General features: G+C 43.8%; 1 protein-coding gene across 1 annotated transcript in view; it reads left to right on the forward strand.

The window, feature by feature from the left end:
* Positions 1-9,439, forward strand: part of ITPKA (inositol-trisphosphate 3-kinase A) — a 148,329-nt gene extending 138,890 nt beyond the window's left edge. The window contains exon 7 of the mRNA XM_073609129.1: positions 5,484-9,439. Coding sequence (XP_073465230.1) covers positions 5,484-5,684 — 201 coding nt within the window. The 3' untranslated portion in view covers positions 5,685-9,439. The remainder of the gene's footprint in view (positions 1-5,483) is intronic.
* The last annotated feature ends 10,626 nt before the right edge of the window (positions 9,440-20,065 follow it).

Consider the following 20,065-nt stretch of genomic DNA (forward strand, 5'->3'; position numbering starts at 1 on the left):
TGAGGGGAAAACGTCTATGGAAATCACGGAGGAGGACAGGGGCATGTACGTCCGAGGATGAGACCCAAGAGTGTTCCTCCGGACCGTACCCTTTCCAATGCACCAAGTACTGTATGCGCCTATGGAAGTCAACAATGGTGTGTATTTCATACTCCTCATGGTTCTCAACCTGTACAGGGTGAGGACGAGGCACAGAGGTGATAAAGCGGTTGCAGACCAAAGGTTTTAATAAGGAATTAAAATGCATAAAATACATTCGAGATACGCATATTAGAAGGAAGGTCTAATGCGTAAGCCACTGGGTTAATCCTGCGAAGAATACGGAAAGGCCCAATAAACCGAGGTGCGAACTTCAGAGAGGGAACACGAAGTTGGAGGTTTCAAGATGACAGCCAGACCCTGTCCTCAACCTGGTAGGAAGGCGCAGACAGGCGTCTGCGGTCAGCATGGAGTCTGTACCTATCATTAGCATGTCGCAAAGCCTCCTGGACTTGTGTCCAAGTGGAACAAAGACCACAGAGATGCTCCTCTAATGCAGGAATACTCTGCGGAACAAATGAGTCAGGCAACATGGAAGGTAGAAAACCATAGTTCACCATAAACGGAGACAATCGGGAAGCAGAATTCAAGGCACTATTGTGAGCAATCTCCACCCATGGCAAGAGGTCTGACCAGTTATGATGGTCAGAAATATAGCAACATAGGAATTGCTCCAAGGACTTATTGGCTCGTCCTGCAGCCCCATTAGACTGCGGGTGATATACAGAGGAGAAAGCAAGCTAAATTCCCAACCGTGTACAAAAGGCTCGCCAGAACCGGGACACAAACTGACTACCCCTGTCTGAGACAATCACCTTGGGTAGCCCAGGTAGCCCATGTAAACGAAATATCTCCTGAGCAAAAATGGAAGCCAGTTCCTTAGATGTGGGCAACTTCTTAAGTGGAATACAATGGGACATTTTGGAGAACCGGTCAACAACCATAAGGATAACTGAGTTTGGTAACTCCACGATTAAATCCATAGACAGGTGGGTCCAGGGCCTCTTTCCACTGGATATGGGTTGTAGGAGGCCTACTGGAAGGTGTCGTGGAGTCTTACTCTGAGCACACACGGAACAGGCAGCTACGAAGGCGGTTAAATCAACACGTAGACTAGGCCACAAGAATTGTTGGGAATTGGCCCAAAAGAGTTGATTCTTTCCGGAGTGGCCAGCAGCCTTGGGAGAATGGTAAGTCTGGAGCACGGCAGTACAGAGACTCTCTGGGACAAAGCAGCGGTCACAAGGTTTCTCAGGAGGAGCATGGACCTGAACAGCAAGAATTTTGTCACCCAAAGGAGAAGTGAGGTGCGAACCGTAGCCAGAATACGATCAGGAGGAATCGCAGGAACCGGAACCGACTCCATCTTGGAAGTGGAGGAAAATTGTCATGACAAAATGTCAGCCCTTACATTCTTAGTACCAGGTAAGAATGAGACAATGTAATTAAAACTAGACAAAAGAGCCCATCGCGCCCTTCTGGGAGAGAGGCGTTTAGCCTCAGAGAAGAATGTGAGATTCTTATGGTCAGTAAGAATGAGAACCCGCACCGTGGTACCTTTTGAGGAGATGTCTCCATTCTTTCAGGGCTAAAATAATCCCTAACAGCTCTCTGTCACCAATCTCGTAACTGCACTCGGCAGGTGACAATTTCTTGGAAAAGTATCCACAAGGATGCATAGCGCTCTGAGGTAGGATGTTGAGACAGAAGGGCGCCAACTCCAGTCTCAGAAGCATCAACCTCAAGGATAAAAGGTAACGTAGGAACAGGATGTGCCAACACAGGAGCAGAAACAAAGGCAGCCTTGAGACTTTCAAAGGCCTTAATGGACTCCGGAGACCAACTCTGTGGGTTACCGTCCTTTCTGGTCATATCAGTCAGGGGCTTGACCAGAGACGAGACATTACGAACAAACTTCTGATAGTTGGCAAAGCCAAGAAAACACTGCAGAGGACATAAACCCATGGGTCGGGGCCACTGTAGGACTGCTGAAAGTTTCTCTGGGTCTATTCAAAAACCAGCAGTGGAAATGACATAACCCAGGCATTTAACCTGTTCACGATGGAATTCGCACTTCTCCAATTTACAATAGAGATTGTTCTCTCTTAGTTTCTGAAGTACACGACAGACATCTGTGTAGTGGTTCTCCAGGGACTTGGAAAATATGAGGATATCGTCAAGATAAACCACCACACGTAACTGCATATAAATAGATTCCTGGAAAACTGCCAGAGCGTTACAAAGGCCAAAAGGCATTACGAGGTACTCATAATGGCCTGTTCTGGTATTAAACACAGTTTTCCACTCGTTGTTTTCCTTAATCCTCACGAGATTATATGCTCCTCTCAAATCAAGCTTTGTGAAAACCGTTGCTCCCTTGAGGTGGCAAATAACTCCGTAATCAACAGAATCGGATAGGCATTCTTAATTGTGAAACCATGGAGACCCCTATAATCAATTCAAGGTCTCAGTTCACCACTCTTCTTTTTCACAAAGAAGAAACCAGCATCAGCAGAAGACAAGGATTTGCAGATAAAACCTGGAGAAAGTGCGTCTGCAACATACTCCTCCATGGCCTTACACTCCAAGGCCGACAAGGGGTAAACCCGGCCACGAGGGGTTATGGCACCAGGTTGAAGGTCAATTGTGCAATCATACGACCGGTGTGGAGGCAAACTACCGGCTTGACCTTTGTCAAAGACATCACTAAAATCGCAGTACTAGTCCGGCAGGGAGGAGAACGAAGAGGTGCACAGGACCTTGGCTACCTTCTGGAAGCATGTCTTTCTGCATTGTGGTGACCAGGAGAGAACCTCAGCACAGAGCCAATCAAAAGAGCGGTTGTGCCTCTGTAACCAAGGATAACCAATAACCAGCGGAAACTTAGGTAAGGAAATAACTTGGAATTTAATTATCTCATGGTGTAGAGCCCCTATGGCCATGGACAACGGAACAGTCTCATGAGTCACATGGGCAGGCTGTAGAGGTCTCCTGTCAAGAGCCTCAATAGCAAGTGGAGTGTCACGCAGCTGCAGTGGAATCGAGTGCTTCGATACAAAGGCAGCATCAATGAACAAGCCTGCAGCCCCAGAGTCGATTTAGAGCCTGTATCTCGACGAACAACTCAGCCCAAGAAAGGGTAACTGAAACCAGGGGCTTATCCTTATCGATAACCGGGGATGAAACAACGCCACCTAAGGTGAAGCCCAAGAGCATGGGTTCATCTTCACAGACCCACTCGGTCCCAGGAGGCATGGGACGTGAGGGAGGCAAGGGTGGGACTACAAAGTTTGGAGACAAATGTACAGGAGGCTTCTGCAAGCGCTCCTTAAAAGGGAGTCTTTTGCTGAGTCTGGAGTCAATGAGGATGGCAAACGTGATCAACTTCTCCAGCTCAGTGGGTATATCTCATGCTGCTATCTCATCTTTGATGGTATACGAGAGACCATGAGAAAAAGCAGCCACGAGGGCCTCGTTGTTCCAAGCAACCTCTGCTGCCAGAGTACGGAATTCAATGGCGTAATCGGCAACAGTTCTTGTACTCTGATGGACATGAGGCACTTGGCAGCAAAAGCGGAGCGTGCAGGAACGTCAAATACCCTTTTAAATGAAGCCACAAACTCAGGGTAACTCAAGACCACAGGTTTTTGCATCTCCCATAGAGGGTTTGCCCAGGCCAAGCCTCTCTCAGAAAGCAAAGATATCATGAAACCTACTTTGCTTCTGTCCGTGGGAAATGCCTGGGGCAGCATCTCAAAGTATATTTCAACCTGGTTGAGAAACCCTCTGCATTGGACTGGATAGTCCCCAAATCGCTGGGGGAGTGGAGCAAAACCAGACATACCTTTTTTAGAGGTAATACTCGAGGCGGGTGCCTGCGCAGAGACTGGAGCAGCAGCAGGGATGGCCTGTAACACAGGTTGTACCGGAGCAGCCACAGTGGGAGATTCCAGGTAAGCCGTTCGACTTGCCAGAAACTTCCAGATTGCCTGATAAAGTAGAACTATAGTCCACTGAACTTACTCCTCCTCCAACAATGCACCATCTGTGAGGGCCCCTGCCACTGCTGACCTATTTGCCTGGTCTTCTTTTGGGTTGGGAGTCTTCAGCCATTTCAATTTATTGGCCCAGGATGACGTGACTCCTACACATGCGCACATGTTGGACAGAACAAGAGCTTTATTGTAGAAGAGATATATAGGGGTTGATTTAGGCTACTTTCACACTGAGGTGTGCGGGCGCTGGCGGTACAGCGGCGCTAAATATAGCGCCGCTTTACCGTCGTTTTAGTGGCGCTAGAGGGGGGGTTTTAACCCCCCCCGCTAGCAGCCGAAAAAGGGTTGCTTTGCAGGCGGGTTTGGAGCACTCCCCCATTGTTTTCAATGGGAAGGGGCGCTTTAGAAGCGGTAAATACACCGCTCCTACAGAGCTCCAAAGATGCAGCTTGCAGGACTTTTTAGACTGCCCTGCAAATGCACCGCTCCAGTGTGAAAGCCCTCGGGCCTTTCATATTGGATTGCATTGAGCGGCTCTTTCAGGGCCCTTTGTAGGCTATTTTTAGCACATTAGCGCCTGCAAAGCGCCTCAGTGTGAAAGGAGCCTTACTAAAACTGGAGAGTGCAAGATCTGGTGCAACTCTGCATAGAAACCAATCTGCTTCCAGGATTTATTGTCAACGCTTAATTGAACAAGCTGAAGGTAAAAGCTAATTGGCTGCCTTGCACAGCTGCACCAGATTTTGCACTTTCCAGTTTTAGTAAATCAACCCCATAGAGCAGGGGTCTCCAAACTTTCTAAACAAAGGGCCAGCTTACTGTCCTTCAAACTTTAGGGGGGCCGGACTGTGGCCAGTGGGAGTAGAAAATGTCCTGATGTCAGTGGGAGTAAACAATGCCCCATCGTTATTAGGGGAGTAATAGTGCTCAATTGGAATCAATGGGAGGAATAGTGCCCCACCATTGGTGTCAGTGGGAGGAGTAGTGTCCCCCACATTGGTGTCCCTGGCAGGTATATTGACCCATCGTTGATGTCTATGGGGGAAATCGTGCCCGATTGTTGGTTTTAGTGGGGGGAATAATTCCCCCAACATTGGTGTCAGTGGGAGGAATAGTGTCACATCGTTGGGGGCAGTGGGAGAAACTTTGCCCCACTGTTGCTGACAGTGGGGGAAATAATGCCCCAGGGGCCAGATAAAGGTAAACAAAGGGCCACAGTTTGGAGACCACTGCCATAGAGTCTCTTCTGCAATAATAAAAAAAAAATGCTTGTTAACAATGTTTCATTGTAAGGCTATGGTTCCAGTTTAGGAATTGTTTTCTTCTTTATGTCTTTTACTAATATTCAAGTATTTAGCTGCATATCCATTCTCTTCTCTCCTACCTACAGCTATTTTTAATAAAATGTCAGTTGATAATGCTACTAATGAATAAACATTTTTTTGTTAGGTGATCGGAAGCTCCTTGCTGTTTGTTCACGACAAAAAAGGAAAGTGTAACGTATGGCTTATAGATTTTGGAAAAACAACACTCCTGCCTGAAGGACAAACCCTGAACCACCGTATATCTTGGCAAGAAGGAAACCGGGAAGATGGATACCTTTATGGATTTGACAATTTAATTGATATTTTGTCGAGCCTTGCATCCTGATTAGGACAAAGCAACTAAGCACCCGATCACTACATTAGGATTTTTAAGACATTTTGACGTTTACTGTGATGGATTTTATGTTTTGGGATGGAACTACAGATGTTTTTTAACTTTGGAATCACGATGCTTACAATACATAGTTTCTCCATACACTCATTTTACTGCAGATTCATGGACATGTTTTATACCCATTGACTCCTAGATCCTCTCTTTGATAAGACAAGATTTGCACCAAGACTGAAATTTTCTGTCATATTATGATGAAACACGTCTTTAATCATGGGATATTTCCGATGTTGCCTTTACTGAACTTAGATAATTTATAGTTTTACCTTGCAATCAATGATACTACTTTAATACTGTACAGAGTGTATTTTTATCCATTTTACTACTAGAGGTCCTACGCTACATGTACACTTAAAAATCTGGCTTAGCGCATTAGTGTTTTATGCTGTCAGGTGTGCCTGTTTGTTACCACAGTAAGTTTGTAAGCTGTATGTTTGATGTAATATGTTTTAAATGGTTAGAGTGTCATTTTACAATGCTTTGCAGCTTTTGATGGTATAGGAGCTTTGATCCTCATTTAAAAAAAAAAAAAAAAAAAAAAAAAAAAAGGTCATTTCAGAATATAAGAAAAAATCCAGACTGGCTGGATGCTGGTATAAGATCGCTGTCAGTTTTTACCTCTTGGGCTGTGGCAGTGGAATCATTTAAGATGGACGTATACTGGTCAAGCAAGATACCTGTCATCTTTCTTTATTAGGTTCTCCTGGACTAAACTGCAATAGATTTTGTAATTTCTAATGACCTGGGGACAATGAAAAAAAGGAAATTAGAACTGCATGTATACTCCTAGTATGACCATCCCCCTTTATCCCAAGCATTTTACATATATGTGAAAATTGGTCAACCATGAAAGTCATGGAAGGACTACACAAGGGATGATTATAAGCAGCGAAAAGCAGCATTTTCTTATAGCCATGTCTACTACAGTGATATCCATGTTTCACAGGGATCCCACTGGTATGGCACATACATTCCTACATTGGTCCAAGCTGGACCAATGCAACTATGTTAAAATTACCATACCCGGAAATTCATCTTTATTACGTTAAAGTGGTTTTCCATAATTTAACATTTTTAGCTTTCCTTAAAAAACTCATAGTGATCATTCTTGTTCAGGCACTTTCTGCTATTGGGTGACAACTATGCTCCTTACCACGTATGCTCCTGGTGAAAACTAAACTAGGTGTGATGCCCACACACATTGCACAGGCATGATGCACATTTTCATTATCAAGAAGCCTGTTCTGAGAAATTATGTATAGCTAAAGCGAGTGCATGTAGACAGGGAGTGGCTGGAGAAGATCAGCAGAAATTATATGCAAATGGGTAAAAAAAAAAAAAAATAGGTGAATAACATCAAAGTTGCTAATTGATGTATAGTGCTTTACCAAACAAAAAGACATCCAGCTATAGTTTAGGTCTACTTAAAAGAGAACAAATCACAGCAAAGCTTATGCATGGATGTAGTTTTTCACATCTCAGTTATTAAACGGGCTTATGAAATGGGTGTTTCAACCCTTATTTAGCTTTACGTACTATGATAAAATTGCTTTACTGTCAGAGGTCACCTGAAGTTGCTGCCTTGTTACCAGCCTGAGATACAGCGGGTAGAATAGGTATTGAACACGTCACTATTTTTCCAAGTAAATATATTTCTAAAGGTGCTATTGAGATGACATTTTCACCACATGTTGGGAACAACCCATGCAATCCATACATACAAAGAAATCAGAACAAATTAGTTCAGAAATTAAGTTCTGTGTACTAAAATGGAATGACTCAGGGAAAAAGTATTAGACACATGAAGAAAGGGGAGGTGCAAAAAGGCATGGAAAGCCAAGACACCAGCTAATATCTATCAGTAATTAGAAAGCAAGCCTACACCTTGTCAGTGCAAATTAATATCAGCTGGTTCAGTCTCAACTGCTGGCCTATAAAAAGGTGTCTCTTTACCAAGGTGTCACACAAGAAACCTATCATTATGGGTAAAAGCAAAGAGCTCCCTCAAGACCTTAGCAACCTTATTGTTCCAAAACATACTGATGGTATTGGTTACAGAAGGATTTCTGAATGTCTCAGTGAGCACTGTTGGGGCTGTAATCTAGAAGTGGAAAGAACATCATTTCACCATAAACTAGCCACGACCAGGTGCTCAGATTTCTGACAGAGGCATGAAAAGAATTATCAGAAGCGCTGTCCAAGAGCCAAGGACCACTTGTGCAGAGCTTCAGAAAGACCTGGAATTAGTGGGTACAATTGTTTCAAAGAAAACATTAAGTAATTCACTCAACCACCATGGCCTGTATGCACGCTTACCATGCAAGACTCCAAGCATGTTGAAGGTTGTTTAATGTTTGCTGCATAATATTTAGACAAGCCTGTGAAATACTGGGAGACTAAAGTCTGGTCAGATGAGGCCAAAATTGAACTCTTTGGATGCCATAATACACACCATGTTTGGAGGTCAAATGGCACTGCACATCACCCCAAAAACACCCCTATACCAACAGTGAAGTTTGAAGGTGGGAAAATCATGGTGTGAGGGTATTTTTCAGCATACGCTACTGGCAAACCTCATGTCAGTGGAGGAAGGATGTATGGAAAAATGTACCCAGACATTCTTAATAAAAATATGCTGCCATCTACCAAGATTACCAGGATAATGAAGATGGAATGAGGGTGGACATTTCACCAAGACAATTATCCCAAACACAAAGCCAAGGAATATCTCAATTGGTTTCAAAGAAAGAAAATAAAGTTGCTAGAATAGCCCAGCCAAACACCTGACTTGAATCTAATAGAAAATCTATGGAAAGAGATTTGAAGACTGTGTGGAAGAATGGGCCAAACCCACACCTGAGCAATCCGTGCGACTAGTTTCTCCATACAGGAGGCATCTTGAAGCTGTCATTACCAACAAATGATTTTGTACAAAGTATTAAATAAATTTCAGTTAGCATGTTCAATACTTTTTTCCTCTGTCATTACATTTTATTACACATAGCTTAATTTCTGAACGCTATTTGTTTTGAATGTGGTGAAAATTTCATGTCAATAGCACCTTTAGAAATATATTTACCTAGCAAAATAGTGACGTGTCCAATACTTATTTTACCCGCTGTATCAGTGTCGGGTAACCGAGCCACATTTATAAAGGGAATCTAGACAACCACCAGGTTCTATTATTTGGCCCCGTAGAACATTCTTGGGAGGTGGTTTGTGAGGTGACACTATTGACAAGGCAGAAACTTTTGGATGTCAAAACTTTATGACTTACACTTACAATGAAGTATCATCTGCAGACAAAGGTAGTAAAGCTTAAAGAAGCCCAAAGCCCACATAAAGATTTTAAAGGCTGAAGGTCCTTTTTTTCTGCATAAGCCCAGTTGGGACTGGTCCTCATTGAAAATAAGTAGACAATAAGGTTTTGCCTACACCAAACCTGCCTGTTGCTTCCTCTACTGCTCTAGCTAGTATAAAAATGTGCTGGTTGCTATGCCTCACATCTCCTCTATTCATGTCTTCTTTTATTGAGCTAGCTTTTCTCATACATTGACAATTGTAGCTAAGAATGAATTCACTGAATGACTTTGGACTGCATGTAATACGAGTTAGAGAGCAAAGCTGCCATTCACCTGAAGCGTAATAAACAGGTTCATCCGTGGGTGACTCTGCATATTGCTCACTGACTGTTGACTTATTCTATTATTTCTTGTTTATTTTCTAAACCAAATATTTTAATCCTTTCATAATACTCAGACTTTCAAATTCATAAGCCTGAAATTCTGTGCTTTTGAGAGCTTTTTGGAAAAAAAATCAAACATACCAACCCATATTGTTTTATAGAATATTCTTAAGAGCTTTTTCACGCCATGTGGAGAATTGAATGTGTTACTGCTTAACGCAGGGCTCCTCTTATTTTCATACCACAACAGAGCAGAGGTGAAAAATTGTAGCATTTTCTGCATTTTTTTCACTGCAGCAGAGCCCATCTGAAGCCTCAGTTCATTTCTGATGTGGAAATTTAGAATGAATGAAATGTGACATTTCAATAAAGGTAAAAAAAAAACCAATCGTATATATAAGACACAGCCAGTGCAAGATGGACACCATCCCACATGCTAAAATGGATCATGCCGGGCTGGTGTGAACAAGCTCTTAAATGTGGACCTTTTTCTTCCTATGGTTTTGGGTTTTTAGAAATAGGTACTATTCAGTTGCAATACAGTCATCGCTGCAATAAATACTGCATATTTGTAACTCAATCAGAAAAGGGTTGTTTACTTAAAAGAGAATTTAATCCAAGTCAAAGCTCTATTAGGATGGCATACTATCAGATTATGACCATTGCGTAAAAAGAAAGCCTATAGAATGCGTGTTGAGCGTTGACCAATATTGAAAATTTTTGAGCAGTTAGCAGGTAGATGTAAACTGACCAACAGCTCTACTAAGAAACATCTGAAATACTGATTAGTAATCTCCTGAGAGTCTGGGCTGCAGAATATGTGATCATTTGAGAAGATGGATGGTGGAAAAAACAGCTTGGAAGCTGAACTGCAGTGTAATGCCTCTCTACTTGAGAAGATAACTAGAAAAGAGGAGATCTTGCAGCTGAGTTGCAGCAAAATGGGTCTTCACTGGAGAAGATGTTGGGAAGAGAGAGGAAGGAGGAAGACTACAGTGCAACTGATGCCTTTAAGATAAAAGGAAGAAGGAGAGACTTTGAATGTTGGATTGCCGCAGAGATGGTCTCTTAAAGTGTAAGTAACCCCGCTATCGTTTTCAGCAAAGGAACCATCTTTGCCTCTGTTTTATCTACAACTGCCATGATGCTGCACATGTGATCAGTTAGGACACCAACCGTTGGATGGTTTGACAGTTTGGTTGAGAGCACAACCAATGGGAGTGTTACATTTCTGGCAATTGAAGGAAATTAAATTGTTTTATGGATGGGTTTACTTCCGCTTTAAGAAGATGTAGGAAAGTGGGAGGGAGCTTGGAGCAGGGGTGTAGCTATAGCGGTCTCAGGGGTTTCAATTGTGACCCAGCCCCATGCTTAATGGGGCCCATGTGGCTCCCCTGTGCAGAAATCCATAGTACCCAGCACAGTGCGAGGGAGCATTAGAGGGGGTGGGGCGTGAGGTGGAGAGTGACATATGATGTTGTGGTAATGTGGCAGAGGAGCAGACAGCAGCCCCCCATCCCCCCTGCACAGTGACAGCATGGCGGGAGCACTCATGAGCCAGACTGGTATGTTAATTGTAACCCCATGTCATGTCCCTGAGCTTGCTTTGCCCTTCTGTCCCTGAGCCATATACCAATTAGTGGAAGGGGGAAAGAGGACCTGTCATGGGGGGAGGAAATTAAGAGACTGGTAACCCCACCCCCTCTGTCACTGAAACCCACTCTCTCTTCTGTCCCTGCGTCTTATACCAATCAGTGGGAGGGGTAATGGGGATCTGTCATGGGGGAGGGGATTACAGACTGGTAACCCCACCCCCTCCGTCACTGAAACCCACTCTCTCTTCTGTCCCTGCGCCTTATACCAATCAGTGGGAGGGGTAATGAGGATCTGTCATGGGGGAGGGGATTACAGACTGGTAACCACGCCCCCCTGTAACTGAGCCTCATCTGCCCCCTTGTCCCTGAACCTTTCACTGGCCAGTGGGAAGGGTAAAGAGAACCTGTCAGTGGGGAAGGGAGTAGCGATTGGTAACCCCATCACCAAGCCGGCCCTGCCTTCCTATTCCTGAGCCATACACCAGTCAGTGGGAGGGGGCAGAGGACCTGGGAGAAGGGGATCCAGGAAAGGCATAACTACAAGTCCCGGAAGAGGGGATAGGGGCAGAGAAGCCCTTGAAGGTCAACAAAGTGTTAATTACACTCGACCACCTACTATGACTGACCTAGGTCCTGCTGCCCATAAATAAAATAACAAAAACTAAAATGCATCAGTGGTGGAACTGCCAGGGTAGGAAAGGTCGCCCTTGTGAACTGGGCCCTGGCTTTCAAGACAGCAGGAAGGGGGCCCACTGCAGAACATGTGAAAGGGTCCCACTACAGGACCTCAATAAAGGGCCCTGCGACAGGAGTTAAGGGCCTCGGGTCCAGAGGAAAGGGCCCCAGCCGGGGGTCAGGGGGGCCTTTCATGGTTTCTTGCACCGGGGCCTTGAAGGTTTTAGTTACGCCTCTGGCTTGGAGGGTGCACTACTGCAGATTTGGTGGTCTCTTTAGCAGATGAAGGGAAATGAGAGAGGGTTAACCGATGGCCTCTTGCGGGACTGGTATAAGGTGAAGCAGAGTTGGAGAGAGAAAATAGGATAAATAGAGAGGAAACAGGTAGAAGCAAATTTCCACAGAGAAAATAGAAGGAATAAATTGAAACTAAGTAAAATAAAGTGATATTGAGCAGTTTCTCAAGTGTCACTGTTTATAAACTCATGCCAAGATATGACAAATGAATCAATCAATAAATCCAAAGAAAGTGTCCAAGTATCAGTGGATACATAAATTATATAAGATATAGTCCGTGTTAGTTGAACTTCCATCAAGAAAATCCCACGCCTTCAAATATCTGCTCAGTGCTCACAGAACATATAATGGATAAAAAGCCTTATGGAAGCCAACCTCCAGGTTACAGGCTTTTGAAATATAGCTAACAGCTCAATATAATGAATAAAAAGCCTTATGGAATCTAGGCTCCAGGTTACAGGCTCTTGAAGTATCGCTAACAACTCCGGACCATATATAAGAATAAAATAGATAAAGTGCCTCTCATAGCGTAAATCGTATGAAGAATCAATGGTTTATTTAAAGACAAATGAATGCCTTAACCAATAACAGTTAAAAAGTGCAGTAAGATAAAAACATTGGCGTTTGAACACCTCTCACGTGACTTCCGGTTTGCTATTCACTCTGGCCACGCCCTACACGTTATGTCTCGTCACATGACTTCCTCAGGGGAACTGGTATGAAGTGAAGCAGAGTTGCAGAGAGAAAATAGGATAAATAGAGAGGAAACAGGTAGAAGCAATTTTCCGCAGAGAAAATAGAAGGAATAAATTGAAACTGCTAAAGCAGTCTCACTGGTTGCTTTTTGCAATTTTTTTAGTAATCAATTGCATGTAAAGATTTTAAATTTGTGCCTATTCATGTTTCTAGCATAAAAAAGCTTGATATCAGATTTGATTCTAGTGGCTTTATAAAAGAGACAAATTGCTGAATAAAATTGGTAGTTCGCCCTAATCCGTTTTTAACCCTAAAATTTGTAGTTTAAGTTTAACCCTTATTTTTATTCACTCCTTCATCACCTTCTCTTAGCTTAAATAGATTAAAAGCGTATCAGCGCATAGTGGTCATGCGGATACGAGATAAGTTACAGGTGCCACGTCTTATATTAAGTAGTTAGGAGAACAAGAGAATGTTGGTGGGCTCAAGACTTTATAGGCACAATAATGAAAATGATATGTAATTAAAATTCAATAAGTTGCATGTCTCTTGTTGGTTCTAAAGTTTTGTTTATCTTTATTACCTAAACCATCCAGCTGTGTATGGAGTGCATAATTTGTAAACTGTGTATGTTTTCTTATTTTTTTCCCTATCCCCCCATTTTTTTAAAAATAATTTCGAAATAAAATAGAATTTTAATTACATATCATTTTCATTATTGTGCCTATAAAGTCTTGAGCCCACCAACATTCTCTTGTTCTCCTAACCTTCTCTTAGCTGCTTTTTTTTGTTTTCAATTTCAATGTACACATTTTAAATGTATCGGTTTTAAATGCCAAAAAATTCTGGGGAGGGGTATGTGAGGAGGGCACATTCTGGCCTTGAGAGTCAGGGGTCCTGGCTGTGGTCACATCTATTTCTCTCACTATCTTATGAATCCTGGAAACAGGAATAACAGATTGAGGATTTTATAGCCAATATGAGAATATGTAAGAGATGAAAGCAGGGTCTTCAACGTTGTCAATAATATATATTTAGTCTTTTCATACATGTGTGTACAGTCTTTTGAATTCTTCACTATTCCAATGGGTTATGATGTGGTTTTTGCCTGTTGGCAGGACAGCTGGTAAGGACTGTAAAACATTCCATACATACCTGAAGACAGGTGATTTTACAGTTTGTGTCCCTACGGGTCAGTGGATAATTAATGGACCTGCATAAAAAAACTAACATGCAATCATTTTCAGATGGAGTTACACTAAATACTTTATATTATACCTTCTGGTGTCTACACACTATTGTATAATCTAACTTTCTAGCATTTTTACTACATAGAGACAGGTCCTCCTTTTATTGCCTCTGTGTTAATGTGGTTTTATAGCTGCAATTTTGCTCTGAGATATTCTGTGTCCCTCACTGGAAATTATTCTTCTGATGTCACTATAAATGATTACAGGTTGTACTCCAAATTGTGTCACCATATAAACATCTCCAATATCTGTTCAAGCATTTACTTGTGGTTATTGAGAATATTCTTGTGATGTAAGAAATATGTTTTTGAATTTTATAATATGAAGATATTTAAATACTTACTACAACCAAAAATTTGCTTTTGATTTTGGATATTATGGAAAAGGGTTACAATTTCTGTCCAATAGCTATTATTGTGTTGCTATCCTATTGGTGGGCTTTTCCCTAACTTCCTCTCCCTGTGACACAAGCATAAGGAATCGGGGTGCAGTTGTTAGCAGGACATAAACGCACAAATAACAATAACAGCATTGTTCAAAATGCTGGTTCTTTCCTAATCTACTGTTTTTGAAACACAAAGCAAAGGTGGAGCACATTGATGGGTGAACAGGAAAACTGAAATCAATATATGCAGCTCACCTTAGCTAATGGCTGAGAAAACACCAATTTGTGTCCCAGGTAACACGCTTGCATTGCAGGAATCCACAGCTGACTTCCAAGAGGTCTTTAACAACACATCCCAAGCTTGGGTGTACCATACTCAACATCTATTCTATTGGATAAGGGGAGTCTATACAGTGCAGAGGAAGGAGAAGGGTCACAATAATGTTAGATAAACAAGTCCCAAATGTATTAAAATCAGTAAAACTCAACATGTTTCGGAGCATGCATTGCTTCCTCTTCAGGAATTTAATCTATTGTTTTTGTCTGGGTTGCACTTGGGATGATTTTCTATCACTTAGGGGTGTAAACCTGTGTATGGGATCATAGACAGAACATTCATAGTAATAAAACACACTACTGCAGCACCTGTGGTCTAATAGGCTGTGGCCCTTCATTATAGGTATAATATAATTAAATATTATTAACACTTTTAATTATAAATAACTACTTCACTTAAATTTATTAAGTACAATTTTCAACATGTATCATATATGTAATAATAAATATAGCTCAGCTATATATAAGCTCGAGCTATTACATAACTTATTAACCACTTCCCACCCGGCCACTGCACATTAACGGCCGGGTGGGAGCTCTCTCCTGAGTGGACGTTCCTGAACGTCCTTCAGAAGGAGCAGGATTGCACCCGCGCGATCCCGATGCGCGCGTGTCACCGGACATGCCTCATCTCGGAGCGGCAGGAGGGCACTGTGATTTGCCCTCTGATCCGCACGATGGCTGTGTCTAATCACAGCCATCGTAATGTAAACACAGGGGGAGGGGTGTCATTTGACAGGAGATCGTGCCGCTGCGTGCCCGTGCAGCAGCACAATCCCAATCTGCCTGTGCCCCCCAGAGACAGGCGAGGAGTACAAGACAGGAGGGCCATGTGACTGGCCCTCCTGATCACATGACGACTGTGTCCAATCACAGTCGTCATGTAATGTAAATAGGAGAGCAGTTGTAACTGCTCTCTTCTCTTCCTCTCCTCACACAGAGCCTGTCAGTAAGGAGAGGAAGAGGCAATCTGTGGTGCAGCCAGGAGATCAGTGAGTTTTTAGCTGTTTGTCTGCTGTTTACCCACTGATCACCCAGCTAGTGTCCCCAAAACACAGTGTCTCTAAAACAGTGAAAACACTTGTCATACAGTGAACATCTGCCCATCAACTGGCACATCTGCCCGCCAACAGCTGGCACATCAGCTGACCGCCATCAGGTACATCTGCCCGCCAACGTCTGGCACATCTGCTGCCCGCCAACATCTGGCACATCTGCCGCCTGCCAACATCAGGCACATCTGCCGCCCGCCAACATCAGGCACCTCTGCTGCCGCCCTCCAACATCAGGCACGTCTGCTGCCTGCCAACATCAGGCACATCTGCCGCCCGCCAACATTAGGCACATCTAGCTGCCCACCATCTGGCACATCTGCCGCCCACCATCTAGCACATCTGCCGCCCACCATCTAGCACATCTGCCGCCCGCCATCTGACACATCTGCCGCCTGCCATCTGACACATCTGCCGTCCGCCATCTGGCACATCTGCCCGCCAACATCACAAAAAGACTTACAGTGCGGAGGAGGCTCTCCAGATATTCCAGAGTATGTCGGACGAGAGTAGCAGGGAACTCTCTCCGTCTGACTCGGATAGCGACTATGAGCCAGTGGAAAGCAGTGGCTCCAAGATGGAAACCGAGGAAGATAGAATTCTAACAAGGAGAATCGGGAGATATGAGCAGACATCCACCAGCAGGCATCCACCAGCAGTGCAGCACTCCAGGATGATATGCAGGCATCCACCAGCAGTGCAGCACTCCAGGACATCCACCAGCAGCGCAGTACTCCGGGATAGGCAGGCATCCACCAGCAGTTCTGCAACCTTCCTAGAGGATAGGCCAGATGCTAGCAACGGAGCATCCCATCAACGAGGCAGGGCCCATACTAGCCTCCCAGGTGTTCTACTGTATGCAACATGGCTGCCCGATACGTCAGTAGAACCTGTAATTTCCCTTTTTATAGCCCAGCCAGGCCCTCACATACAGTCAGAAAACGTAACCCCAATTTATTATTTTCACTTATTTTTTACTGATGATCTCCTAAATTACTTTGTGGAGCAATGAAATCTATACGTCAGCCAACATATAGCCAACAATCCAAATTCTTCATATGCCCGTCCCTTTGTTTGGAAACCCCTCACCGTGGAAGAATTTAAAATTTTCCATAGCCTAACCCCTTAGCATGGGGCTGACAAAAAAAAAATGAACTCCATGCCTACTGGTCTACCCAACCTATCCACCACATGCTGGTCTATTCGTCAATGATGCCCAGAACCTGTTACAAGATGATTATGAGATTTTTACATTTCAACAACTATGCCCAATGCCCCCCTCGAAATCATCCCAGTTATGATAAGTTATTCAAAATTCGGCCCCTATTCAATTTTTTTTGCGCCAGCTTCAAGTAGATGTTTACCCCTGATATAAATATTTGTGTAGATGAATCCCTAGTACACGTCACCGGAAGACTTGGAATATAGCAATACCTCCCCAGTAAAAGAGCCAGACGTGGGGTAAAATTTTATAAGGCGTGTGACAGGGCCACGGGTTACACATATGACTTCATCATTTATGAGGGAAAAGACAGACAGCTAAACCCCCCTGGATGCCCTACCTACATGGGAACAAGTGGCAAAATTGGCAGCTAATCGAACCATTGCTTGGGAAAGGTTACCACTTATACGTAGACAATTTCTACACAAGTCTCCCACTTTTCATTTGTGGCCTGTGGGACAGCACGGACCAACCACAAAGGCTTACCACAGAGATTGATCGCCAAGAAGTTAAACAGGGTGAAATGGGCAGTATGCGGATTGAAGAGGTATTGGCGCTGAAGTGGAGAGATTAAAAAAGAGATGTCTACATCCTTTCCACAATGCATGATGACACCTTGGTGGAACTGCAGAGAAGAAAAGGCTCCATCCAGAAGCCAAAATGTGTGCATGAGTAAAACCTATACATTGGGGGGGGTGGATATGAACGACCAGATGATGCAACCCTACTTGGCCACCAGGAAATCACTGTTTTGGTACAAGAAAGTTGCCATTTAATTGATGCAACTAGCCCTGTTCAATTCATATATTATTTTTTCTAAGTGCACCCAAAGTTCCCTAACCTATCTGAAATTCAAAGAAGACGTTATCACAGCCCTTCTCTATCCTCATGGCCAAGCTCCTCATCTAATTCGATCTGATGCGTTAGCCAGACTCCATGAAAGGCACTTTCCCAAAATCCTCCCTCTTACCCAAACAGGTTGCAAACCCCCCAAAAAATGTCGTGTGTGTTCAAGTAGAGGAATTCGCCATGACACCCGATACTATTGTCCCCAATGTCCCTCCCAGCCAGGCCTCTGTATTGGAAAGTGCTATCGGAGCTATCATACTTCACTACACTATCAGTAGTGAAGTTGATTTCTTTCCAGCTTCCACTATCTGCCATTTCTGTGAATGACCCAGACTGTTAATGACTATGCCTCTGCCAAACAGCTTTCTGCCTTCAACGTGAATTGACCTCGGCCTGTTAAATGACCATGCTTTTTGCCTGCCTCCTGAACTGATCATTTGCCCTGCCACTGTACAGCATAGGGGTCTCACATATGTGAGGGACTCCAGAAAAGATTTTCTGAGTGGAGTAAACGTTTTTGTCCGGGTTTTTAGTTTTCATAGATTAGGGTCTGGAGACTCGGAGGCTTCGTTGAGATTTGGGTGGGAAGAAGCCCCTACCCCTGTCCTCAGGTCTTACCTGACCAAGGCCCAATGTTATCGTGCTGCCTGCTGCCGCCTGAACTGGTCATACCTCTGCCTGCCATCTAAACTGGCCATGCCTTTGCCTGCCACCTGAACTGGCCATGCCTTTGCCTGCCACCTGAACTGGCCATGCCTCTGCCTGCCACCTGAACTAGCCATGCCTCTGCCTGCCACCTGAACTGCCTGCTAAACCTTGGACTGTACTAAACCATGTTCATACTTTTCCATATCTGTTTGCTGCCTGGACAATTCCTGGACATTTCCTTTGGCTGTCTGGACAAATGCTTTGACTGCTCTGGAACGGTATTCCTGCCTGCTAAAACCAGTTTGCTCAGCAGAATGTATTTTGGGGTGTAATTCTTGGTGTGTACATGCTGTGTGTTAGAAGCCTGAAGGTGCTACTTGCATGTTGGGCCTTTGTATGTGGCCAAGTAGTGGAAAAGTCTCACACATGGGGTATCGCCATACTCAGGACGAGTAGCAGAATGTATTTTGGGGTGTCATTTCGGCTATGTATATGCTATGTGTTAGAAAGATCTAAATTGACAACTTTGTGAGAAAAAACTAGGTTTTCATTTTCTTTCCACATTTTCCAAAAACTTGTGGAAAGAAATGACATGTTCAAAAGACTCATTATGCCTAATAGAATATATAGAACATAGAATATAAGTTGTGGTGTTTTCTTTCCAAAATGGGGTCATTTTGTGGGTAATTTGATTGTCCTGGTGCTCCAGGGACTTCAAAAATGTGATAGGTAGTCAGGAAATGAAATGTGTAATTTATTTCTTTAGAACGCCTGATCGTGCTACATGGATGTTGGGCCTCTGTATGTGGCCAGGCTGTGGAAAAGTCTCACACATGGGGTATCGCCATACTCAGGACGAATAGCAGAATGTATTTTGGGGTGTAATTGTAATTACGCCTGCACCGTTTGTGAGAAATAACTTGTAAATATGACAATTTAGTGAAGAAAAAAAATATATATATATTTCTTAATTTTCCAAAGCATTGTGGGGAAAAAAATTGCAACTTCAAAAAATTCACTATGCCTCTTAAGCCCCATACACACGATAGGACTTTGTACAAACTTTCCCTTGGATTTTTGTACAACGGGCATTGGCCAGAAGTTTGTCTTGCATACAGACGACAGGACTTTTCCAGCCAACTTTCACCAAATCACGTGTTTTTTCAGCTCTTTACCACCACCCTTTGGTCAACTTCTTTATTGTTGTCTGATATTGTGTCAATCTCGCCACTTTTATTGGTGAGATTGACACCTTGCGAGCCGGGTTCACACTGGTGCGGGGATCCGACTTGGATCCCGGCCAATGCTAGGCACTGTGGTATGAATCTTGAGGGGGAACTTCACGCCAAATTTTAAATAAAAAACCGGCATGGGTTCCCCTCCAGGGGCATACCAGGCCCTTAGATCTGGTATGGATTTTAAGAGGAACCCACTACGCCGAAAAAAACAGCGTGGGGGTCCCCCCAAAATCCATACCAGACTCTTATCCGAGCACGCAGCCCGGCCAGTCAGGAAAGGGGGTGGGGACGAGCGAGCGCCCCCCCTCCTGAGCCGTACCAGGCCGCATGCCCTCAACATGGGGGGTGGGTGCTTTGGGGGAGGGGGCGTCCTGCGGCCCCCCCACC

The sequence above is a fragment of the Aquarana catesbeiana genome, linkage group LG13, assembly GCF_042186555.1.
Source record: "Aquarana catesbeiana isolate 2022-GZ linkage group LG13, ASM4218655v1, whole genome shotgun sequence".
In the NCBI taxonomy this organism is placed as follows: domain Eukaryota; kingdom Metazoa; phylum Chordata; class Amphibia; order Anura; family Ranidae; genus Aquarana; species Aquarana catesbeiana.